Genomic DNA, 26,523 nt, shown 5'->3' with positions numbered 1-26,523 from the left:
AGACATGAATTTCATATGTAAAATTATTTCTGACATGTTACATTTGCATGTGTAAAAATCAAACAATAGATTCAAGGATGTGGTGTATGCTGTACATCAACAGCTAATGCTTCTCTCACAGCTTCACTGGTGTGAGAATAAAGGGGTGGAAATAAGAGTGGTTCCTCTACTGTCCCTAGCAATCCCCTTGTGATTCACTGAAATTTCTGCTTCCCATTTCTGCAACATTGGGCTGGGTGGGCTCAGAGTTCTCAGTTCCCAAGAGACGAATGCTGTCACCAGGGATGCTGACATGGCTTGGTTAAGCTGGCAGTGGAAATGCCACCTAGCCACCGGGATGGCCACTTGGATTCACTCCTGCCAGTGAATCAACAGCCAAAGAAGGGGTCGCCCTACTGGCTGGAGTGCTGGAATGATCCTGATTGTCAAGGAGTTATCGCTACACCGTGGAATGATAAGTATTTCTGCAAGGCAGAAGGTATAGGGGCATCTCTTGGTCCTCGCAGGTCTCATGATTCAAGGCAATAGAAAACAACAGTACAATACAGGGAGAAGTGCTAATGGCCCAGATTCCTCAGCAATGAAGATTTGGTTCACTCCACTGTGCAAAGAACCATGCAAAGAGCCCAGGTGCTCACTGAGGGCAGAGGCAGAGTGTGGAGGAAGGTAGTGATAAAACCATCATGAGGCCAAGCGACAGAAGTGAAGACCATTCCAGTTATTTGCATTTCCTTTTTGTTTTGATGTAAATATATTTGTATATATATTAACCAGTATTTTTCCTTCTCCCTCTCATTTCTCTACCATCTGACATGTGTTAATAGTAGTTAACCTTACACCTCAGTATTGAAGTCACAGGATCTCAAAGGGAGACTGTGATTCAACCAGAAAAAGCACGAACACCGTTCACAGATGATGGGTAAGGGGACTTTGTATCCTCTTGGAGAGGGCATCAGGTTGGTTCCGGTTGTCTGAGGGGTAGTTGCACCATGTTCGGTGAAAGCATGACTTCTGTGCTGTCTATTTTTGGAGCTGAATAGGGTTAAAGGGCATATGCAGACGCCAAGTCGATGCGTCATGGACCCTGGTAGCTTTGTACTGTGCCAACTTATCTAAGATGGAACTAAATTTCTCAGGATGCCCCTCTCCTATATGGTTCTCAGCTGGTGACGACTACAAGAGACATTCCGTGTGAATTTGGATGCCAGCAGTGAGGCAGAGCTACATATTTCACTCCCTGAAGGTCGGTGCAGGGTGCCAGGCAAGAGCGCCGCTTGCCCATATTGCTACTGATCTGCTGTGGGTGCCAGGCGGCAGTGGGGCCCCGGCTCCTCCACTTCTCAGAGGATCTCCTCAAGCTTTGTTGAGTTCTGGGCTAAGTGTATATGTGGCTCTTGGTTAAAGATACCAGCCTCTCCTGTAGATTGCCCATGCCATCTAAGTTGGAGGTGGTAAGAGAGACAGGGGCTCTGGTGCTCCCTCACGTCTCCTGTTCTTAACCACATCTAGCCTTCCTTCCCCTGCTGAGTTAGTGACTTTATGCTCAACATGAGATGCAGAGGCGATGGCTGCTCACAAGCAGCCATGATTGCATAGGCTGTGCGTCACAGTGGCCCTGCTTTTCTGTTCTTTAAGTTTTTGCTGGAGTATAGTTGATACACAATATTATATTGGTTTCCAGTATACACCATAGTGATTCGTGGTTCTGCTTTTGTCATTGAACCACATCCTTAAAGACATGTCAGGAGGGACAGGGGAGCAGTGTGGGTTTCTTATGCCCAAGGCCACTCACTTTCCATGGAAGGAGCATACCTCATATCTTTGCTATTGAAATTCATGACTTTGGTGTGAAAGGATTTCCAAGATGCTCTAAACCTTTCTATAGGGCTTCTTGGAATGCAAAATTTGGAGTCCCTTTTACATCTGTTTGCATCTAGAATAAACCTGGATTTACTGATCCAGCTCTATGAAGTGAAGTTTGCAAAGAATTTTCTCCATGTTCCCATCTCCGCTTTCATATCAAAGTGTCCCCAGGTTGCCTCTACCTGTCGACCTCGGCGGCCTGCTGTGTGCTGAACCAGTGCCTGCCTGCATTTTAATGCTTCTCAGACACATTAGAGTCGGAGAAGCACTGGTTTAGGCCTTGAGAGTTGGCCCACGCGTGCCCCTGACCTTCCTCTGTGAACAGGACAGGTTCGGAGGCAGCCCAGCAATAACGTAAGAGCTGGGCCAGGGTCAGGGCTGTCCCCGAAGACCCGCTCAGACACTTTCACTATACCCGGGCCCTGCCTGCCTGCACAGGAAGCTGGCCACTAAAGATAGGCTGTCTGTAGGAGACCCAAGGACAAGGGACAGAGGGGTGAAACAGGGCGGGACAGGAAAGGGAGAAAGCAAGTTCCTGGATTCCAAAACCACAGTGAGCCCAGGTGCTACTTTCTGCCTTCTTTAGCTCATAGCTTTGTGGGACAACAGCCCTTTGCTGACCTCTTTTCCTTGTGCATTTTTCCCCGTGGTAAAAAGTCACCATCGAAAACTCTTCTCCATGAACTGGAAACTTGAAGTTGTCCGGGACTGAGTGTGCCTGTCCTCCAGCAGTTTTGGGCAAGTTCCCTGCCTTTGTGGTGTAGTCATGGTGAAACCGAGAGGGTGGGGCTGTCGGGGAGCTGGGGAGGGGCTGCCGACAGGCGGGGACCATCCCGTCCTAAGTGTTTACGCAGATTGCTCCCGGCTTTGCAGGTCTAACTCAAACTCTGTAGCAAGCGTGTCTGGGGACAGCCGAAAGCAGGAAGCATCCCGCCGGACGACTGCTTCTCGGAGTTCCAAGCGGCAGCACCTGACCTGCTCACATGCCAGAATTCCTTTCTGCTCCTTTTTTACCACCTTTAAACTGAGAAACCACAACATTTTCCTGGAGAGGGGCAAACAATATGCTTCACATTTTGATTTGAGAAAAAAGTTGTCCTCCCGTCCGCATGCCCACGCATCAACCAGCCACCCAGCAAATACCCTGTGGTCGGCCTGTGTGCGTGGAGCTGCCATTTCCCTAAACTTCCGACTCACGGCCCGGGGCCAGGGACCGATTTCCCCTCCCTGGCGGCTGGGCGTCCCCGCTCTCAGGGCCCCGCGGGCCCGGCGCGCGGCGCTGGGAGGCGCCCGGGGTCCCCGCCGCCTGCGGGGCGCTCCCCGCCCGGGGCTCGCCGGGCCCGCGGGGCGGGCGCGGGGCGGGGCCGCTAGGCCGGTCGCCCAGCCCTCGGGGCGCGCCCGCCCAGTTCGCGCGGCTCCGCAGGCCGCGGGAGGTGGGCCGCCACACCCCGCGGGGCCGCCGACGTCCCAGGAGCCGCCGGCCGCCGGCCCCGCCGCCGCGATGCGGACCTCGGGGCTGCTGACCGCCGCCTCCCTCGCCGTCGTGTGCGCCGCGCTGCTGGCCGCCGCCCCCGGGTAGGCGTGCGGGGCGGCCGGGACTGCGGGGGGCGGCGCGGGGCCGGGACCGGCCGGGGCTGCGCGCTGCGCCGGGGTTGGGCCGCCGCTCGCCGCGGCGTGGCTCTCCGTGCGTGGGACAGTTGCGTTCCCACCCACGAAGCTGTCCCCGCGTCTCTCGGGCAGTAGCTGCTTCTAAAGAGAGTCGTTTTATTCTTAGTCCACGTTGCCTCTGCCTTTTCCCCAACGTTTGGGCTCCTGAATAGCGTGCCTTCTTGCAGACACAGGATGCATTTTTCCTAGACGAGGTGTCCCACTTGGGCGGCGGCGAGGCGTGGTCGGGGACTGCGGACGGGGTGGGAGGACAGCTAGCGAGGCGCCCCGGTCCTGGAAAGCGCCCACCCCTGGGGGTTTTTGCTGTTGAGCCTTAACCCCTAGTTCGGGCAGAGAAAGTGCTGTTCGCGAGTTTCACGCTCTGCTACCCCTACACGTTTTACCACTGGCGGTTCAGTTTCAGATGGGGCATTTCAATCCGTGGTGTTTGTTAGATGTTTTTTTGGGCAGATGCCCAAGGATAAAGTTATGAAAGAAACAGGCAAAATCTGTGCGTGTTTAAGCCAAGACAAAAATCACGCTGGGATGAGCTTGTCTGTAAAGAAGTTCGGGGCTTGTAGCTCCAGTAACTTCTGCTCCAGCGCGAGCCGTGCGCCCCGAGGCCCTTCCTGTGCGGTTTGTGGTTCACAGAATGTACACACTGCGGGAATCACTGCGTTAGAATGGATTTATGGGGATTATTGTTTCAGTAGCATTTCAGCGCGGCTGTGGGATGGTGTTAACGGGAACAACTGCAGTTAGCACAGTAGAGGGACTCCTTCCCACCACGAAATTCCAGGATCACAAAACAATGAGGTGTGAGGATAAACAATTCTGTTTTTGCCTTGTTGGGAACTCTTAGGCCCAGGTTTCTGGTGACAGCCCCAGGGATCATCAGGCCTGGGGCAAATGTGACCATTGGGGTGGAGCTTCTGGAACACAGCCCCCCACAGGTCACTGTGCAGGCGGAGCTGGTCAAGCTGGCAGCAAACCACACCATCTCTGTCCTGGAAGCAGAAGGAGTCTTTGAAAAAGGTAAGAAAACAGCAGAGTCTCACCCTCCAGTTATAATTGGAAATGTTAGTAAAGTCATGTGTTCGGTAGGGTGATAGGGAAACCCCAAATTTGCAGTGGCTGATGTAATACGCTTTTAATTCTTAATTAATGTAAAGTCCAAAATGATGCTCCTGGACGCTCTCCAAGTGAGGATTCAGAGGCCCAGGTCCCTTCGTGCTGTGGCTCCATCACCAGCACCAGGAGGCTTCCAAGTCTGCGGGGTACTCGCGTGGAGTTTCTCACGAGGGAGGTTTCCCCGCCAGGCCCATAAGTGGCTCACATCACCTCCGCTCCTCTCCTGATGGCCCCTTTAGCTGGAAGAGGGCTGGAAATGTAGGTGGGTGTGTGCACAGAAGAGGAAATGCATACAGTTAACAGTCTGACACAAAACTGTATTTATATATGGCTTGTGTAAACCACATATAACTATTTTTTTGTTTAGTGAGTGCAAAGGATTTTACTAAATAGGCCTGTGGGAAGGAAGAGCTACACAATAGTTAAAATTCAGTTTTACAGAATATTTCTTAGTTTTTAAAGTGACAGGGGAAAAAGAAAAATAATGTGAAAATAGGAGCCATTTGTGAAAGAATCCATGTGTTTTGTTTTTAGCTTTGATTCTAAGCTGGTGGGATTAGACTGGGTTAGTGTTTGTCTTTTTCAATATGAGGGGAAAAATAATTTTGGGGAGTACATGCTTAAAGGCTTAAATTTTTCTCATTAAAATGAACATTTATTGTATTTTTTTCCTAATTGCAAGAATAATATATATGCAGTGCTTACTACCTGATAAACTATCCTGGAAATAAAGAAAATAAACCAAGATCACCTGTAAATCCTACCATTCAACTGTAAGCACTGTTAACTAGAAGCACGTTTAGGTGTTTAGTCAGAGGCAGAAATTGAGGCATAAATTCCTGTAAATGTGAAGTTATTTTGAAAAAAATGACTAAAGAGCACAAAATGAAGGGTGAGTGGGATTCCATACTAGTTCCCACAAAGGTTTATCCTCTCTACCACCATCAGGAAATAAGATAAAATCGAAGTTTATCTCTGTGGTTCTTTCTCCCCTGGCAGGTGACTGGCTGGGGGGGTAGGCTTGGGATGGGAGCCTGGAAGAGGGGCCGCGTCCAGGGGCCGGGCCACTTTGTCCTTCCCAGGCCATCCAGCAAGAGCGAGGCCTTGTATCCCCAGGGAGGAAATGTAGGTCAGTGCGTAAGTTCTGCCATGGAGTCTTCACACTGAGCGTGATCTTGGGCAGGTGACTTAACTGTCCTGAGCCTTAGTTTCTTTATCTTTGGAAAGAGGATGAAGAAACTACCGCCCAGTGGTGGCACAGGTCAGGTCGGCACCCAGCACCGCGTAGGCACAGCTGTTAGTACTGTAAGTAGCAGCCATACTGAAGAAGAAGATGCAGGAAGCACCATCTCCTTTTTACGTGAGGGTTGACATCTCCTTTCATCACCGAACCGAGTGGGGAAGGGAGTGGCAGGGTGGAGTGGGCAGAAAGTCAGCCCAGTAGGACAGAGCGGTGGGCAGAGGGGCCTGAAGCCCGCGGGAATCAGGCCAACCCGGGATGGTGTCTAGCTGGACCTAGAGTCGTCCCCTAACTTCATTAAAATCTCATTTACCTGTTAAAAATCCCGCCGTCAGCCCCGGGACAGAATGTAATTGTTATGACCACCCCTGGGAGGGCCCCGGTAAGGAGAAGGCCCCTTCTTCCAAGAACCTTCCCAGAGGCATCAGGGCTGTGCCGCCCCCTACTTTACAGGCCTGCTGTGCTTCTGACAAAAAGCGAACAGACCCGAGGGTGGGGCTCCTCTGCTGGGAGCGGAGGCCCCTGGGGTCGCTGCTGCACGTCTGCACCTTGCCTGTACCTGCTTGTGTGGGACTCCACCCTGCACAGCCCAGAACCCGCCCCTGCCGTGGAGGCCCAGCGGCTGGGGCTGCCCGCTTTCTCCCATTATCAGTACTATTATTTCTGAAAATGAATGAATCCTAGTTTATGATAATTGTCAAAGAAAATACTGAAATGCTGTGTCATAGCGGATGATACCTAATAGTAGTTCCACATTCATTATGTATTAAGAATTATTTTGGCCTTCCTAGTGTAGCAGTTTTACTGCAGTGCGAGGCCCAGAATAACAGGCGATTGTGAGAAATACTTGGGATTTGCGTGGATGTTTGCATACTCTCACTCTGGGGTTTCTCCTACATCGTCCCTTCTGAATAGTCCTTTAGCTGTCCCCTTTTTGCTGCACACAGTACCAACACAGGGGGTGCATGCTATTGTGGCTCTGTTTTTAGCTATATTTTTCTTTTGGGAGGATAGTCCAGCCCGTGCCTCTGGGAAGGCTGACATGTTCAAGACGGGGTCAGACAACACCATCCCAAGAGCCGAATGGATCTTTGAAAAAGAAAGATTGAAAATGTGCTTCTTTCAGGAGCTGTTTTTGACTGTGTGGTATTTTCATTGAAAATACCATTGCTGGGCTCTCTCTCTCTCAAAGGAGAATGTTCCTCCCTTATCAGAGGTTGAGAGTCTCATTGTTCTCAGAGCAGATGCATCCTGTAATGTTAGGACTCAAGGATCACGATATTTCTCCCTCCTTGTCTTTATATCCTTTGCTTTATCTTGACTTCTCCAGTTGTAACAATATATAGGTAGACGAGGACGTCTCAATCAATGGGGTCTGGATTTTCCTAGGATAATATTTTTTGCTTGCCACATAAACAAAAATAAATAAATGCATTTTAGGTCTGATTGTTTAATCAATTTCTTAGGAAGGCCTCCAAGAAGAAGTTGGTTTTCATCAAGATTCATCTTCCAGTAGAGCTGGGAAAGGAGGAGGTCTTTTTCTGAGTGGCTGATTCCAATGGTCCTGGTCTTCTTAGAGATTCCTGGGGCAGGGCAGTGTTTTACCGTAACCAGAATGCATTTCTAGCTTAATTTGTGTCAGAAATTAAGGACACATTGAATAAATTAAAGGATTCAGACTGGAGAATATAGACTTTGATAAAGGCGGGGAAAGTTACGGCTTTGTCCTCAAGGGAGAGTTCATTTACTTGTTTGACAGATGGGGGAAAAATTTTGACATTCACATCCTTGAGGGCAGCAACATTGATTATATTACCATTAGTTTATTGATTTTTTAATGTATTAATTCTACATTTATTAGGGTTCAGTTATTTATGGGTGTGTGTGAACAATAGCCCTTTAGAAAAGGTGTTTCTACTAAACTTTGCAGAGTTCTCCAAAGGTGTATTAATGCTTCTTGAGTGTTGAGATTCAGGCATTGAAGTGTTTTTCTTTTCACTACCTCTATCTCTGGAGTGAATCAAGCTAGGTTCCTAATTTTCCACTGTGTACAAGAGTTAGTTAAGTAAACAAAATTGGCAAAACATGGTTAAAGTTCAGCAGATAGTAGTTACTGGAGGGGAGTAGACAGAGCAGCTACTGGCATTCGAAATCGAGTCAGTCTGCATGTGGGGCGGAGGGTGAGTCTGCCCCCTTCTTTCTTCCCTCCTTGGTTTTTTTTATCTCCACCTTTACTGTGATGTTGCCCTGGGCTTCAAAGCCAAATCAGGAAAACAAGTCAGCACTTGCATTCACAGGTCCTGAATGAGAACTACCTTCTCATCCAATAAGGCATATGGATAACTGAATTATTTTTGATGTCCTTGAAACCACTTTCTTCCCCTTCTCTTTCTATATTTTAAAATGTTCATTTGTAAACTGTCAGAGTTTTTCCTGAGTGAGATTTGCTTCAAATAATAAAGAACACACCTTTCCCCCCATTAGTGAATTCCTTGTCGCTGGTTTCACATAAACCTAAGTCAGGAAAAAACCTACCCAGAAAATGCCACCTGTGAGCTTGGGTGCCCTGCAGGGCCTCTTCCGGGTGTGCCTGCTGGACCGGAGGCACTGTTTATTTTAGGTGCCAAGCCTACTTCCATCTTCTCACTGAGGTATTGGGCTGAGTCATCCTCCATGAGCACAAGTTTCTCTTTTAATAGCTTGCTTTTTCTTTTTGCTCTAAAATCTTGGACTTAGTGGGTGTTTACCTTCTATTTTTTTGAGAATTAAACATTCTTTTACAGTCCTTTTGTCTTTCTCACGTTGATTAGGGGTGTTTTCTTTTCCATCTTGACCCAGTAAGGGTGGGAAATTAATATTTCTTAAATTTGAGATAGTAGCTGAAAAACTTAAATAATCATCCAGTTGAGTTTGAATGGCTTTCTGGTGTGAACAAAGCTCCTGAACATACATCTCATGGCTAGTAGATCAAAACCAGTCCGTGGTTTTCATGAGAGTAGATTAATTAGTGGAGTGTGTGGGCAGGACCTCCTGGGGCAGGTTCTCACAGACAGCTTTGCCAGTAGAGCTCAGTCTGAACTTGCAATTATGTGAGAATTATTTTGAAAGGGTGTGGGCATCTCATTCACATGTCTTTGCTGTTGTGTGTGATATGCATAAATAGGTACATGGTGCTGGAGAATAAAGGACCACAGTGCAATCGCAGTGGGCTTGGGCTGTAAAGCCAGGCTACCTGAATGCCCTCCCATTAGTGGCTATGGGTAGGCAGGATCTTATGAGCCTTTAGTTTTAATATCTGAAGAAGAAGCTTCCTGCGCTATTCAATTAATTATACAGTTATTGTGAGGACTGAGTGAAGTAACATGTTTCTAGCATGTAACAAATAGGAATTATTCAAGAAGATGGTAGCTATTGTAATTAGAAGAAAATAGCAGCAGTTATTTCAGAGGTAATTATTAATCACCTGTTGGGATGGTCTTGTACTGAGAACTCTGAAGACAACACTGGGAAGGAATGGAAAGAGGTTTGAAGTATTAAATACTGAGCTTCCTTCTTACATCAGGGACCTTATGCACAATATGTAACTTCAGCAACTTCTACTGTCTTCGTTGAGGAGATCAGAGACTGAGGCTAAGAGAGAACTAATGCTTTTTCCCGAGTTAACACAGTATGTGGTGAAGCTTGACTTTGAAACTGGCGCTGTTGGTTTGGAAGTTGAAGGTTTCCTCCTGCCTGGGAAAGTGTGAGATGGTTTTTGGGATATTGATGCAATGTTGTATCAGTCATCTTCCCCTGAAATCATTTGTCCCTTTGCTTGTGGTAGTTGAGCCCTGGTTCTGATGAGGTTTAATCTGGCTGTGCACTGTCGCAAGGCACCATGCTAGCTTGCCTCCTAATTTACTGTGAGCCTCACAGAATCTTGGAGCTGGACAGGACCTCGGAGAACGGCGATTCAATCATGTAATTTATGGCTGAGATGGCTGAGGTGTGGCATTTGGTGACTTGCCCAGGGTGGAATCGCTCCAAAGCTTCGGTCCCACACCTTTACATTATACTCCAGGAAACCTTCCTGACGTTGGAGTACTGTGTGTAAGACCTAGATGTTTGCAAATGGTGATTTTTTCTGATATGGAAGAAAATAAGGCTAACTCAGGAGTTTTAAAACGCTTATCTGCGTATTTGTGCCAGTTTCTTATTTCAGCTCAAGGTGGAGCTACTCTTTGTGGACGAATGATTCTGCATGGGGTGGGGGTCAGGCTAGGGTCCCTGTAGATCTTTCTAAAACTAAGCTGTGTTGCTGGGCTTCTCCAAGTGTGAGTCGTACAGTCCCGTGGCCCTCCCCACCAGACGTGGGTCAGGTCAAGGGATCTGTGCTTCATTTCAAGCGGTCACCACAAGTGATCCTTAGCCGTACTAACAGCTGCCCTTTGGCATGTCCGGAGTTGGGCCTGACCGCGTGCAGGCAGCCTGAGAGTGGGAGGCCCACCTCTGCAGGCCTTTGAGGACTCAAGGCGCTGAGAGAAGGGCCCTCCAGACTTCCCCACAGACTGGCCTCCACCCGTAGCCCCGGTGTTCGTGGGAGGCGGTGGAGGAGCCTGTCTGGGGTTTGATTCTGAGTCAGTGACCTGCTGATTCAGCCCCGGGGGACATGCATGTGCTGCTCCTCCCCCACCCCGATGAGTCGCTGTCCCAGTGACTCATGCGGGCCATGGTGGAAATATCCTGCAGGAACCTGGGTTGGGCCCCTGTTCGATCCTTTGCATTAAGAGGGCCTTACAAAGCTCAGACTAGTTTCTCTAGTGACATTCCCCTCCATTAATTTATTATTTACTGGTTCTTTGCTGTATTTGCAGTATTAAATGCTGAGCTTCAGTATTTAATCCATTCTCTGAAGCGTGAATGGCTGGGGGGCTGGGGAATAAGAGGAAGGAGGGCATCAGGGCAGGTTCAGGGGCTCTAGAAGTCCGCGTGCGTTATCAAAAGTGCAGAAGGCTGGAGAGTTTTTATTTCTTGTTCACGTAAGAAGTTCACTGTGGCTTGTAAATACTGCTTCCTGGGCTTGACCCTGTGCCTGGACTTTACCTCTTACATCGAGAGCCGCCCATGTGTCTGTCCAGGTGCCCTATGTCTGCGGCACATGTGGCATTTAGTGGGAGCAGGCACGGCTCACGCTGGAGAAGAGAAGTGTGGTGTGCCGTGGAAGGTGCCAACGGTCATGAGGAGACAGAGGTCGTGTGTTTTGTGAGGAGATGTTACATTCTGCTTCAGTGGAAGTTTGGGGAGACATCCAGGGGAAGATGTCCAGCACATAGATTTGAAATCGTAGCTCAGGAGAGAGTTTTAAGACACTGCTTTTATAGAGGCGCAATATCTGAAGGCATGAGACACAGGAGAAAGACAGACCTTAGAAAAGCAAGAGTGCTGACAGAAGGTTGGGGGGAGGAAAATAAATCGAAGAGAGGGACAGACAGTGAGCGACCGGAGACAAGGACAGACTGAAGACAGTGAGGCGTCTCGGGAGCCAAGGGCAGAAAGAGTTACAGGAAGGAAGGTTTAATAGTACCAGGTGTCCCAGAAGGTCCCCGAAGCGGAGACATAGAAGGGCATGGGTGATCTTCAGGTGAATGGCTTTTAGCTGAGTGTCGGGCACAAAAGCTAAGTTTTTGGTGGGTGGCCTCTTAATAGGCCCATAGGGAGGCAGAGGTGGGTGACGCCAAGGGGACGGCGGGCAGTTCATGGGTGGGAGGTGGTGGGTCAAGGTCAGGAGCACAAGTGAGTGAATTATAGTTAAATAAAAAACAAACATGTACTGTTTCCTTTGAGGTAAGAAAGGAATAGAAGAGAATAAGGAAAGAAATAGTTTGAGGTATGAATTTGAGACGAAGAATAACACTGAAAGATGGTTCCAGGACAACTGCCTGAAACCATTAGACAACCACCGAGTCATCCACCTGCTTCTGAATTGTACAGATCTGGCTGCCTCCCTATAGGAAGTGGGGATAAATGTTAAAAGTAGTGGCTCTTTGGAGAGAGAAGCGCCCTTTGGGGGTGTTACCTGGCAGAGCCCCGGCCCGGTCCCTGCTGGACTGGGGGATCCTGGGATGCAAGGGCCGGTGCCTGCCTTGGCAGCGGAGAGGGAGCACAGGAGGCCGGGGGGCACAGAGGGGCTGTCCGGGTAGGCGTGCGCCTTCCTTGAGGCTTGAGGGGGTGGGGCAGGGCCCTTCTGTCATTGCCGGGGGTCGGGGGTAGGGAGTGGGGCTGTGGCCTGTCAGCTCGTGGTCTGGGCCTAGACCATCACCCAAGGACCAGTGACAGAACCCGGGGAGGAGGGTGTCACGGTGGCGCTGGTTTGCTGTCCACTTGGTTCCTCACCTCCTGTAGGAAGATTCCACGCTTACCCTTTGTTGCCTTGTAAGGGCGAGGGTGACACTGGCCAGAGAAGGTTTGTCGGAGGGAGTTGAATGGGGAAGAACTGGGCAGAGCTGTGAGAAGAAATGATTCCTGAATTAGAGTCTGGAAACCAGAGTGGTAAAGGACTGGGAAATAAGTGGGGAGGAGAGTTTTAATTTTAAGAGCTCCTGGTAGCTTTGTCTTGGCAGGGTGATGTTGGGAGTTGCATTAATAAAATGGCAGAAATGATTTAGTATTACAAACGTTAATGCCACTGAAGTGCATGTTACATCTCCAAGAAATAGAGTTCAGACAGGACATGTACTATTTGGGGATTCCCCACGTTTCTGAGGCACCAGGCTGTATGTGGCACAACACGGGGCGGCACGTGAGCTTGGTGAGTGCACCAAGGCCTGTCCCCGAGCGGGGTCGCCCCGTGCCCTGGCCTGGGGCTGGGTGTCTATAGAGGCTGCTGGAAGTGCCTTGTGGACGGTTGCAGGGTTAATTCTGGGTTTCCTGGAATCGAGAGTAGATGGGTCACACGTGTCTGCCACGGACACGGGAACGAGGGTTGTGGTGTGAGCCCTGCAGACCGGCTTTCTGGGCTGGAGAGGGATGGTCCCTGACCGGGCACATGGGGCACTGAGGTCACCACATGCACATGAGGGTAAAGGTGGAGGAGTGGTGTGTGCACGCACTAACGCGAGAGTGCTCTGAGCTGGGAGGTACCCAGAGGGCACGTGAGACTTTGCTGGGAACAGGGTTTTGAAAGGAGCGGCTGGGTCTGTCCTGTAGCTGGGGAGACACCGTGGGTCAGAGTGGGGGCCTGGAGCCCTGCTGAAGTCAAAGCCATTGCCCCACATCTTGCTGCTTCTGTGGCCGTGTGCAGATCACTTTGTCTCATCTAGTTTGTTTCTTCATTTGTATAACGGCAATAATGATCGGATGTAGCTCAGGGCATTGTGGTGAGGATTAGAGGCGGGGCTTCAGAGCCGCGCCGTCCAGGGCCGTGGCCCCGGTGGTTTGTGATCACTGGAAACGCGGTCGTACAAATTCAGATGGGCTGGGAGTATAAAATACGCCCTGGACTTTGAATACTTACTGCCAAAAAAATGCAGCATAACTCATTAATTTTTTCTGTGGATTACATGTTGAATGATATTTTGCATATATTAAATAAAATGCTAAAATTAATTTCATCATTTCTTTTTCCCTTTTTTTTTACCATACCACTTAATACAGTAGGCTGCTATACATAGTGCCCGGCCTGTGGTAAATGCTGGAGAATGGCAGCTCTGTCGTACTTAGTGTTTCCTGCATCAGTATTAGTACCGAGGCCTCCCTACTGAGCACAAGCTGTGGCATGCGGCCCGGTCTGTGTCGATGGCTGTTCAGACCTGACCTGACTGGGCCTTCAACCTCATCCCTCACCCCTTGTGGGAGGGGGAAGTCTCCCTAGAAAGAGCACCCTACCAGGCGGTCGGTGTGCAAGGGCAGGATGATAAACACTGTAGGTCTTGCTGGACCTTTGGCCTTTGTTACAACTGGTCATTGCCTCTATTATGTGCAAGTAGCCAGACAGCATGTAACGGATGAGTGCGGCTGTGTGCCCCCTGAACTGTGAGGACCCCGCATTTGGAGTTCACATACTTTCACATGTCATGAAGTATGATTCCTCCCTCCCCCTGCCTGCTCAGCTACTTAAAAATGCAAAGCCATTTTTAGTTCATGAACTGTACCTAAACAGGCACAGGCCAGATTTGGCCCATGGGCCATAGATTGCCGACCCTTCCATTAATAAATGCTCTGTGCATTTAGCAGCCCAGAGCCTTGCTTGACTCTTAGTTTTTCATTTATATTGAACTTAATGTTTAGTTTATACACTACCGTTTTATTTATTTTACTTTTAGTGGGTTTTTGTTTGCTTTTTCGCTTAGTGGTCTAAATGGAACAAAATGTTATTTGTGAAACGCATGTTTATTGAGATATTTGTAAGTAAGGGGAGGCAGGAAAAAAAAAAAGAAGTATGTAAGGGATTCAAGGAGATTTTGTTTTGTTTTGTTTTGCTTGAAATATTTGTGTTTTTTGTATAGATTGAGTTCACTAAAGATTTACCTGGCTTTAAAGTAACATTAAACTGTGAAGCAGAAACATTATATTTTAAGGTTTTTGTTTTCTGCAGATTTGTGGTGGAAAAACCCGTTTCTCTCTTTGTCCATCCTCAATTAAAGAAAAAGCTGAATATTAGAGACTATTTAATAACTTGTTAAAGAGGTCAGATTCTTAGCTCTAAAAATGCTGTGCCTAAGATTATGACTGTATGTTACAGAACAGCAGAGAGCCCCCAAAACAGTTAACACTAACTGCTAAGTCAGGCATATATATGGTTGAAAACCTGTTTTTTTTTTTTCCAGAGAATATTTCTGGACCTCATTGGATTTTCAGTTGCACCACCCCTTTCCTTCAGTGCTTCTCTGCAGAGCTATTTGGGGAGCCCAGATGTCAGAAAAGGCACCATATGGTTTTATAGAGTGTGTTTAAAAAGTTAAGGAAAGGTTAGTTTTTGTGTATGCTTATTACACAATTTAAAAATAGTTTCGACTCTGTTTGTAAATCAGACGGCTAGCTCTCAGGCCTCTGCCAAGTGCGAAGTCTTCAGACAAGGTTCCTTTTGAGTGGCTTCCGCAGTGCTGGGGAAGAGAATGCGTCTGGCAGGGTTTTAACACCGACCTTCTCTGGTTATACACAGAAATGATGTGAGTTTTGCAGTTATCTTCAGTGGCGTGGAGGAGGACTCTGCCTAACAGAGTGTATCTTCAGGCCGCGTTTCAGGGGGTGGTGACAGTTGCCGGTGTCTGAGTTGGACCTTGTCAGAAGGGAGAAAAAATGTAGACAATTTGCAAATGCTGTCTCTCAGCCTAGCAACAGCAGAGAGCGATTACTATTCATCACTCACCCTCCCACCATCCTGCCCCCACTTCTCTGTTGTGGTGGTGTGAATTATTGCTAGACTGTTAGGACTTCCAAATAAGACTTAGAAGTGCCCAGGAGATTCCAAGCTGTGTTTGTAAACTTAGAGGGAACACAAGTTGGAAAATAAAAGTCAGGTATGTACTTAGAGTCGACATGTTAACAAGGACACATGAGGCCAGTGAGTGGCTTCAAACTGGACCTCTGTACGCATCCTCTGGGTCCTTCCTGAATTCAGTAAAAGCTAAGGGTGAATGGCACCCTTACCCCTGTGGCATCTCTACCCCTGTGCTCTAGCTTTGGGAGCAGCTTCTGTTCTGGACTCTGGCTTCCCTGGGTCTGTGAACAGACGTGGTCGTGTGTCCCTCAGTGGGACCCAGGTGTGTGGTCAACCCCTCTTCCAGTTTCTCTAGTGAGAAAACCCATCAAAGGTGTTCCTCTATTAAGAACTACATTACAAAAGAGTTCTATGAGATGGCATTTCCTGCACTTCAAATCTTGGTAGCTGGTTTTGAATTGCTAAGATTCTTGCCCTGTGTGAATCAACCTACCAGATTTATTTGGATTGTAGACTTGCAGCTGTTTTGTATTGTCTCCTTACTTGGTGTCACTTAGATAAAAATAGAGTGGCCCCTCCCCAGCACGTGCACACACACACACACGCATGTGCGCACACACATACTTGCACGCACACACACACGCACACACACGCGCACAGCCTTTGTAAGCTGTCAGTGCTGGGAGGTGGGCCGTGTGTCAAGCTGGAAAGGAATCACATTGTTTCCTTCAGTCGCTGGGCTGACAAAATAGACAACATTGATGCTTTACCCTTAAGCAATGAAAATGAGTGGTCTCGGTAATCGGAGGTGCTGTCGCTGGGGCCCAGCTCTCTGCAGCCTCATTTTCCCCATATTATTTTATACCGTGGGACCCTGTGATGGTTGCGCCGCCCAGATGCGGCCCTCGGGGAAGGGCTGCCGGTCGCCCTGCCCAGGGACCCCTCCCGGGTGGGATCCCCGCCTGACTCGCAATGGCTCAAGGGGCAGCACCGCTTCTGAGCCCACGGGGGCCGCTGGACCCGTGTAGCTGCCGCGCCCGCCTGCCCACCATCCTCCAGGGCCTGATCCCTGGTGTGCTCCCACCCTTCCCACCTCCAGGGCCTGATCCCCGGGGTGCTCCCTGCCCTTCCCACCTCCAGGGGCTGATCCCAGGGGTGCTCCCCGCCCTTCCCGCCTCCGGGGGGGGCTGATCCCCGGGGTGCTCCCCGCCCTTCCCGCCTCCAGGGGCTGATCCCTGGGGTGCCCCCCGCCCTTCCTGCTTCTGTGGGGGGGCTGATCCCCGGGGTGCTCCCCACCCTTCCTGCTTCCAGGGGGGCTGATCCCTGGGGTGCTCCCCGCCCTTCCCGCCTCCGGGGGCTGCCGAACCCCGTGCACTTCGGTCACATCCCAGACTTGGCTTCGCAGGGGACCCAGCTCAATGTGGCTCCTGTTTTCTTCCCCGGGAAGAGGGATTTTCAGGGCTGGCAGTGAACTCCCAACTGTGCCAACTCCGTGGGCTGTGAAGCACTGATTGGGGACTGTTCTAGTTTTTATACCCTTTCCAGAAGCTCCTGGGTAACGTGACTTAGAAAATCAGCTCTGTGGCCACTGCAGTGCCCGCGGGGTGACTAAGGGTGGGGACAGACACGGAGGGAGAAGTGTGGGTTCTGGCGATGACTAACGTGGAGGCGGTACGGCGATCCGAGGGGCGCAGAGTCTTCAGCCTCTGTGACTGGCCGATGGCGACCTTCTGGCAGCGGCTGCGGGGCCCGAACTTCCCTCGCAGGCAGGTAGGATGGAGCAGCACCCTTGCTGTCCCCTTGCCGAGAGGCCGGGCAGAGCCCTGCTGCCTGGGGGAGTCTCGGCTCCAGCGCCTGTTTCCCGGACGCCCTGGCAAGTTACTTTATGTCTCTGTGACTCAGGGTTCTTCTCATTTGTAAAATAAGGATAATAATACCTAATAGGATTATGGTGAGGGTTAAACCAGTTACTATATGGTTTAATATGATTATAGAACACTGTCAATAATATCTCTTATTATTGTTATTCACAAAATTTAAAAAATCTATGCACTCAGATCTGTTGGTGAATTTATTGCTTCTCAGCAAAAACTTATTTTCCATCCTATAGACCAGTGCTGTCCAACGGGAGTATAATGCTGCCACTTAGTAACTACATTAAAAAGGTGAAAAGAAACAGCTGAAATTAATTTTGATAATATATTTTATTTAACCCAGTAATTCATACATAATATTATCAGTTCCACATGTAGTCACTATAAAATTATTATCGAGATAGTTTACATTCTTTTTGTTGTTTTAAGTCTTAGGAATATGGAGTGTATTTTATACTTGCAGCACATTTCCAATGGCTAGAGGCTATGGTACCAGACTGTGCTTCAGGGGCTCGCTAGTTAATTTTTAAATTTCAAAAGTGTTTCAGTTATCTGTGTGAATGAATCACCCCCAAATGTAGTAGCTAAAACACCAATGGTTTATCACTGGTCTCACTCACCCAGCTTGTACACGCAAGGTTGATGATTATTGACTTAGCAGTTATTACCATGATAGATGTGAAATTCTAATTCCATGGTTTCTTCCACAATTATTAGTTGGAATTTTAAGTTGGAGAAACCTTTTCTTCTTCTTCAGTTAACTGTTTAATGATATAGCAGCCCAAACTTACAGACTTTTCCTTCACTCAGTAGGCTATCTGAATCCACAGTTTATGTACGTGTTCCAGGTGTCTCACCAATATATTGGTGAGACTTGAATAATCAGTAAATTAAAGACTTCATTTTTTTTTTGCAAATTTCCCATATTACTCCTGCCCCCATGCATACACAGCCTCCCCCATTATCCATGACATCACTCACCCGAATGGTCCACTTTTCTTTTTTTGGCCAAGGATGAACCTACACTGACACATCACAATTAACCAAAGCCCAAAGCTTACCTTAGGGCTCTCTGTTGGGGTCCTACATTCTATGGGTTTTGACAAATGTAAAATAATATGTGTCCATCATTATAATATCATGCAGAGCATCTTCACTTCCCTAAAAATCCTCTGTGCTCTGCCTATTAATCTCTCCCCATGACCCTCCAGCAACCACTTGTCTTTCTATTGTCTCCATAGCTTTGCCTTTTCTAGAACGTCATTTAGTTGGAATCCATAGCACGTAGCTTTTTCAGATTAGCTTTTTTTCACCGAGTAATATGTACTTAGAGTTCCTCATGTCTTTTCAGGCTTGATATCTCATTTCTGGTTATTAGTGTTGAACAATATTCCATTGTCTAGGTGTACCAGAGTTATTCATCTGTTTACCTACTAAAGGAAATCTTTGTTACTTGCCAGTTTTGACAGTTATGAATAAATCTGTTGTAAATGTGTGTGCAGATTTTTAAGTGGACATAGGTCTTCAGTTCTTCTTTGAGTAAATATCAAGGACCCTGATTCCTGGGTCATATGGTTAAGAGTATGTTTAGTTTTGTAGGAAACTGCCAAACTGTCTTCCAAGGTGGCTGTACTATTTTCTAGTCCACCAGAAATGTGTGAGAGTTCCACATGCTAGTCAGTGTTTGATGTTGTTACCATTATGGCTTTTGGCCCTTTTGATAGGTGTGTAGTGGTGTCTCCTTGTTTTAATTTGCTTATCCCTATCATGCGGAGCATCTTTTATTATGCTTATTTTCCATTTGTATAATGTGAGATGTCTTTTTTGTGAGATGTCTGTTAAGGTCTTTGGCCCCTTTTTTAATCCTGCTATTTTCTGAGTGTTGAGTTTTAAAAGTTCTTTGTATATTTTGGATTATGGTCCTTTATTAGATGGGCCTTTTCCAACTATTTTCTCCTGGTCTGTGGCTTTTCATTCTTTTGACCTTGTCATTGCATAGTAGGAATCTTAAATTTTAATGAAATTCAGCTTATCAATTCTTTCTTTCATGGATTGTGTCTTTGGTGGTGTGTCTAAAAAGGCATCATCATACCCAAGGATATCCAAGTTTTTCTGCTATGTTGTATTCTAGGAATTTTATAGTTTTGCATCTTATGTTTAAGACTGTGATCCATTTTGAGTTATTTTTGTGGAGGGTGTAAGGTCTGTGTCTCGATTCCTTATTTTGCATGTGGACATCCAGCTGTTCAAGCACCATTTGTTGAAGAGACAGCCTCTGCTCCTTTGTCAAAGACCGTTTGACCATATTTATGGGGGGCTATTTCTGGGCTCTCTGTTCTGTTCCATTGATCTATTTGTTTATTTTTTTGCCAATACCACATTGTCTTGATTACTGTAGCCGTATGGTAAGTGTTGAAGTCTGGTGGCGTCAGTTCTCCAATTTTGTTCTGCTTCAATCTGTGTTGGCTCTCCTGGGTCTTTTCCTGCTCCACATAAACTTTAGAATCATTTTGTTGACATCTATAACTTGCTGGGATTTTTATTAGGATTGTGTTGAATCTATGGATCAAGTTGGGAAGAACTGATGTCTTGACAATATTGTCTTCCTATCCATGAACATGGAATATCTCTCCATTTATTTAGTTCTTTGATTTCATTTATTAGAATTTTGTGAGTTTTCTCATGTAGATGTTGTACACATTTTGTTAGATTAATGCCTAAGTATTTCATTTATTTTTGGTGTTAATATAAATGTTGTTTTTATTTTCAAAGTCCACTTGTTCATTATTGGTATACAGTGACCATAATATTTTTAGTTGAGAAAACACTCTCTCTACATGTGCTGAGGTACCTGGTAACATCAGAGCAAATTCTGCTATCTGGAGGATATTTTCAATTCCAATTTTTTTCCATAGTGAACTGTTTAAATGTTCCAGCCCAGCTACTTTATAGGGTCTGTCTTTTTGCCTGTGAGTACTGTGCCTCCCTTCAATTAAAACACAGAACTTGGTCAAGTAAATTTTCTTTGTTTATGGTTCTTTTGAGTGTTGCATATCATAAGGCATCTACATTTCAGTTCAGTATAGAATATGCCTGTCCAATTAAAAATAAGAACTTAATGAAGAGAAATCTCTTCCTACATGTTGAGATTCCCAAAACATGATTACAGAATTTCAAAGTTAAATCTTATGCAAAATAAATCCATCTCAATTTAATATTTCCTAAACCAAAAAAACCTCGGGCAAATGCTAAGTCAGGGTGCTTGGGTAGCAGTGTAACCCGGCACCGTCCTGACGAGGGCTCCCCCTCTGTAAAAGACTGTTCATGATGTGCTCCAGCCTCGTCTCTGCTGCCCTCCTCACCTGGGCTCATGTCCCACCCAGCTCTTTGCTTAGACCCGTGCTGACGTCCACTCCTTTGTATTTGCTGCTACTCTGCCTAGAAACTCTTTCCCTCCTTTCTCACCTGGCTCACCTGCTCCTCTAGGCTCTGGCATCATTTTCTCTAGGTGCCTTCCCTTGATTCCCGCCGAAGTGCTCCCCACCCTGCTTCTATTGCAGCCCTACCATGTTGAGTATATGTATTCAGTTGTTCCTCTTTCTTCATCTTTTCGAGACACTTTGTTCAATGTCCTTTTATTTAAGAGTCCTGTTTTTTGCTTCTTCTGGTAATAATTATTGATTAAACTGGTAGTTGCTAAGTGATAAGTGATTTTGATGAGTTGCTTATCTGCTCCTGAAAACATATTTGCATTTCACTGAGGCCCATCTTCAAAGTGGGAGTGCACACATTGGGAACTGCACAAGACCATGTATAAGGGTATAGGTAAAAAATGTACTTTTATTCTATTATTTTATCGAGCAAAACCAAAAAAAGTTGTCTAATATTTACTATTTTGGTTGAGAAAGTACATATATACAATTTATAAATCTAACTTCACACTGGTGATGTGTACTCAATATTTTTGTTGACTGACTGCTCCACCACGAAAAATTGAAGGCTGCTTCTGTAGAGGCCTGCTGACGTCCCGGTGGGTGACTCTTCAAGTCATCTGACACCGTAATGGCTTCCATTTATCAAGCGTCTCCTGTGTGTCTGGCACCATTCTATATGCTCTCCACCCTTATAAATCAACTTACTTATCCCTCACGACTACCTTGTTAGATTGGTACCATTACTAGCATCCTGATATTATGGATGAAAATATTGAGCCTGGAGAATCATGTAGCTTTTTCAAGGATGGGGTTCGTATGTGGCTGATTCAGAACAGAACTGATGTGGTCTGGTTGCAGAGGCCACGTGCTTAACCCCAGCCCTGCACTGTGCCCCACGGTGGTTTCTGTCTGTTCCCGCAGGATAGACACACGTGGGCTCCAGAAGGGGAGGGGCCCTGTTGGTCTTGCTCTTGATGGTCCCCTTAATAACTATTTCTTAAATGAATGAAAGGACTGTGAGGGCCTGTCACCACCTCTGAATTCATGTCACCTGAATGGGAACTTTGAATAAGTACTCTTGTATTTTTTTTTAACTTTTTATTAAGGTATTATATGAAGGTTTCACATGAAAAAACAATGTGGTTACTACCTTTACCCATATTATCAATTCCCCACCTATACCCCAATGCAGTCACTGTCCATCAGTGCAGCAAGATGCCACAGATCCACTACGTGCCTTCTCTGTGCTGCACTGTTCTCCCGTGATCCCCACACCCTGTGTGCTAAACATAACACCCCTCAGTCCCCTTCTCCCTCCCTCCCCGTTGGTAACCACGAGTCCCTTCTTGGAGAGTACTCTTGTATTTTTAATTTGAAAGATTTTTTTCCCTGAAATAATTAGATCTGATGAGAAATGGGCATGAGTTAAGCCAGCAGTCCTATGTTTAGAAACTTTACAGAAAAAAAACCCTGCATCACTCTAATACCGATGAGTCAGTTAGGAGTCCCAGCTCACCCCTGACGTGACTAATGCCTTCCTTTCCTTCCTTTATCATGAGCGGATGAGGACAGAAGAAGTAAACCTCAGGCCCCTTCTGAGCACTGTATGACGTGTTCCTCCAGTGTGTGTAACCTTTCAAAAGCAACAGAAGTAGCAGCAGAAATGACAACAGAAATGAAAATGAGAAGGAGAAGCAGAGCTGAACTGATTTTTGGCGGCAGGGGGAGGTTCGCCCACAGAAGTCTTTTAAGTCAGGCTCAGCTTCCTTGGTGACCTGGCACCGGGTAGTGATCTCTCAGTGTGCTGGGCTTAGGCGAAATTGTTTCGGTTTAACCAAATAAGTTTGTGATTCTGTAAGTTTATGATCCCTTTACATCTGCAAGAGTATCTGGAGAGTCTTAGGAGTTTTGTGTTACAGCATCATTTTCCAAATATGACTCTCTTTTCTTCCCTGTTTTGCTTTTAGGCTCTTTCAAGAGACTTATTCTTCCATCAGTAAGTATCAATTTTAAACATTTGGTTTCAGAAATGCACATTGCATCAGGGTGATGAATACATTAATTTTTATTGGTTTTTATATCAATTTGCTTTCCTTGTGAGTTTTGGCTTGATTCAGTTCTACCTTTAGCTTATTTAAGAATAATATTACTTCAGGGAGATTAGTTTTCAGCCTCCTCAAACTCGGAGCAGAGATTTTCCTCCTGTAAAACAATTTCACTGAGGGAAACTGGCCTGGACTCGTAGCAAAGAATCCTGGGCTTGAGGGTGTAAGTAACACTCCACCCCTCAGGTGCCCTCCGTGGGGAGGTGCAGCACCCCAATGAGCCACCCTGGGGCTGAGGCAAAAGGAAACGTCAGTGATAGGCTCCTGTCTTTGTATAAAATTGTGATATTTTTGGGGGCTCATATTTAACTTTTTGCATTATTTCTGCTATTTTTAAAATATTTTAAACATTGAAAAACTATCTTGATTGCTGAGTTTTTTGGCACCCCCTTAAACTTGGCACCTGAGGCGAGCACCTCACTCACCTCACGCCCATCCTGGTGCTGGGAAATGCAGTGAAGGTACTGTGTCTGTTTCCTAGGAGACACCCTGGAGGCGAAATGAGGTGTGGAAGTGTGTAAGATTTGCTGTAAAGGCAGAAAGGGGTTATTCCTGTGTTGAGTCCTAAGATCTGACAATTCAGGTAGTTTGTGAGCTAATCTGCTTCCCAGAGCTGTGATTTGGAAGTTCAGACTGTGATTCCTATGTTTGTTTTTGGAGCTTCACATCTTTAATGTACAATAGAGCAGGAAGCAACATTGAACAAGAGATGCAGTGTGACACACTTCTGAGTGGGACATTTTTGACCCTGACACTTTACCTGCTGATGTGGGACCAGCGTTTCCCCCGTGAGCCAGGTTCCCCCATCATCTCCTGAGGGTTACTTGTCAAGCCCATCTAGAAACATTCATTTCGGGGGCTTCCTGGAAAATGTAGTGCTCACAAATACTACTTTATAAAAATTACTTATATTCTGTGGCTGTTGTTTCTTAACTATTATGTTTGTGTTTTCCTTACTAAGAAATATACTGCTTTTCTATTGTTAAATAGAAAGTGGGAAAAAGAGGCATAGCAGGCAGAAATTGGGGGGAACCCTAATTTTAGTGACAATAAAACATTAGATTACATTAATGTAACCTAAAACATTGGTGCTGGCCACTGGCATCTGTGTGCATAACACTGGTGAAAGAATATTCCAGTGAGAAGATTAAACTGGATCCTGCGTAATATTAATTGTTCTGTAGCAGAGGGTGGTGAGATTTACATTCAGGAATCGCAGCTTAGAGCACAGTAACTGTCTGGTTTTCTCCAAGAAGCCTGCGGTTGCATAGACTGAAGTGTGGAAGGCTTGAAAGGAGAAGGCATGTAGGCAGGGTGGGGCCTTGGGCTTATTCCCAGGATACTAGGAGAAACTAGACTTGGCTAAACTAGCATTAGCTGGAAATTTGGCTACTCTTATTCTTTTAAGTTTTAATTATGTGAAATAGTAACTCCAGCACTGTATATTTGTCTTTAATATTATGCCTCTTTTATTGTATATAGATAAAGCAATTATTGAATGCTCTACTAGAGATTATATTTAAAAGTATATCCCTTTTTAGCAAAACAAAATGTTAAAGGCTTAGTCATAAGTGCCTGGGAAAATTTGATAATGCTTAGCAAAAATAGAAGGTTCTGCATTTTTATGAGTTTTCAATTCAAATGGACCCAATTTTCAAAGTACACTTGCATTCTGATGTATGTAAATGTAATATTGCAAATTATTTTCTAAAGTCCTCATGAATTTTTGTTGTAAGACATGAATATTTTGACTACATTGAAACAAATATGTTTTTATTATGTGTTGAGCTCATTGATATACTACAATCAATCTTCATAAGAAGTAAATAAAAAGCAATTGATGCTTAATATAAAGATTATTTTTGCACAAAATAGTCTACGGAAAATCTCTTTTATCCTCTGTAAATAAATCTAAGTTAAAACAAGGGAGTGGTTCTTAAAGTGAGAATTGTTTTAAAAATTTATTTTAGGTGTAGTTGACATTTTTAATAGGAACTATCATCTTAAATTTCTCAATCGTTTGAATTTAAAAATTAACTTTTATTTTTAAAATTGTTTTCAGTAACTGGCTATATTAATGAGGTAAAGTAGGGTAAATATTAGTGTGTTGTCTCAGTTTCCTTAAGAAAGCTGATCTTTCAGAGAATGTCAAATGGTTTTAGACAGCCCACATCAGAATAAACAATCCATTTATTATCCACCGGGGGCCTTTCTGAGCATGCCTTCCTTATGTACCCTGGGCAGAGAGCTATCGTTTACTCAGAGAGTTTGCATTTAGGTATATGCAAACTAGAAATTACTGCTACTTATATTCAGCATAACTGAAAATCAGCCGCGCCCAACTCTGAGGCTGATGGGTATTTTGTCGATCAAAGCCCCTCGATGTTGTGCATCCCACACTCGCCCTGCAGCCAGTGTCCAGCTGTGGGGGCTGCATCTTCCTCTGGCCCTGTGCCGAGTTCCACATGTAGGAAGTGTTCCCCCACTCTGGGAGCCAATACTTGGTTCTTTATAGGAGATATGGAAGTGTCCTATGAGGGAACGTTTTGTTCCCAATTTTGGGAACCCTTTTCAGTAATTCCAGCCCTAGGAAGGCAGAAGGCCACGGATCCATTGAGTTTCAGGAGCTTTTAGTACCTTCTGGCATCCTTTGCATTGTGGGAAGCAGGTTATAACCCACCCTAGGTCTGGTAGAGATGGGAAGTTTCATCAGGGTTGCTTGAAATCTGCAAATGTTTCTCCAGTCTTCTCACTATGCCCCTCTGCCAAGGCCTGTCCTGAGAAGTCTGGATCTGTAGCACCCTGAGTCCACAGCGATACCCCCAGGGTGTATGTGATGCCCCACGGTTCATGGAGACACCCCAAGTTTACTGATACACCAAGTTCATGCCATCATCTCTGGCTTCCCAGTACTGGGAGTAACACCGAGGCTTTAACAGATCCCCAATAACATACATTTTACAGATGGGGAGGTGGGGTTTCTAACAGAAGAGTTGAAGAAACAAATTCGTTCAGGTAGCTGAAAGGCGCAGAAGGATGGGCAATGCCATCTCCTCCTGACGCCGCGCTGGCTCCCTGTAGGAGGCCGGAGTAGGGGACCGGGTAAGGGTCTGCACATGGTCGTGTTAATCCGACTCTCTCACTTCCTGGCCTTCTTGTGGTCATTGGCCTCCGGCATTTCAGGCCTCGGCATCATCAGTTTGATTTAAATCTTCAATCTGCTCTCTGTTGTGGATCTTCTGTGTCACTAAAAATGATCAAACTATGTCCAAATCACAAAGAGCAATCCCATCACATGTATTTTTTTCATCATTTTTTAAAACTATTGTTGATGTACAATCTCATATTGTTTTCAATACAACACAGCAGTTCAGGAGGTATGCACATTATTAAATCCTCACCCCCCACAAGTATGGTTTCTATCATTCAACATAGGAATGTTGGTCCCTTCCCTATCTCTGACCCGCAGATAAGGGAAGAGACACGATGAATCATTGAAGACCTGAAAGGACCAGCCAGGAGACTCAAGGCGTGACAGCACAAGAGTCGTGCTGAGAGGGCACTTCTCACATTTATTGATTAAATGGTTGTTAACAACAATAAAATTCTGTATAGGGGACTCCATGCACAATCATTAGTCAAGTCCAACTCTTATCAGTCTCCAATCTTCTGAAGCATAACAAACAAGTTCTCACACGGTGAACAAGTTCTTACATGGTGAACAATGCAAGAGGACTCGTATCACAGAAACTTTCTGTTGTGACTACAAATCATGAACTATAAACAATCAAGTCAAATATGATTATTCATA

General features: G+C 46.1%; 1 protein-coding gene across 1 annotated transcript in view; it reads left to right on the top strand.

Moving 5' to 3' along the window:
* Positions 1–3,277: 3,277 nt before the first annotated feature.
* The window catches only part of CD109 (CD109 molecule), a 99,295-nt gene continuing 76,049 nt past the window's right edge, over positions 3,278–26,523 (top strand). Inside the window, exons 1-3 of the mRNA XM_036916195.2 lie at positions 3,278–3,438; positions 4,373–4,545; positions 22,575–22,603. Coding sequence (XP_036772090.2) covers positions 3,365–3,438; positions 4,373–4,545; positions 22,575–22,603 — 276 coding nt within the window. The 5' untranslated portion in view covers positions 3,278–3,364. The remainder of the gene's footprint in view (positions 3,439–4,372; positions 4,546–22,574; positions 22,604–26,523) is intronic.

Source organism: Manis pentadactyla, chromosome 16 (assembly GCF_030020395.1).
Source record: "Manis pentadactyla isolate mManPen7 chromosome 16, mManPen7.hap1, whole genome shotgun sequence".
In the NCBI taxonomy this organism is placed as follows: Eukaryota; Metazoa; Chordata; class Mammalia; order Pholidota; family Manidae; genus Manis; species Manis pentadactyla.
The sequence above is the reverse complement of the archived record's forward strand: the minus strand, read 5'-3'. Positions and strand labels throughout refer to the sequence as shown.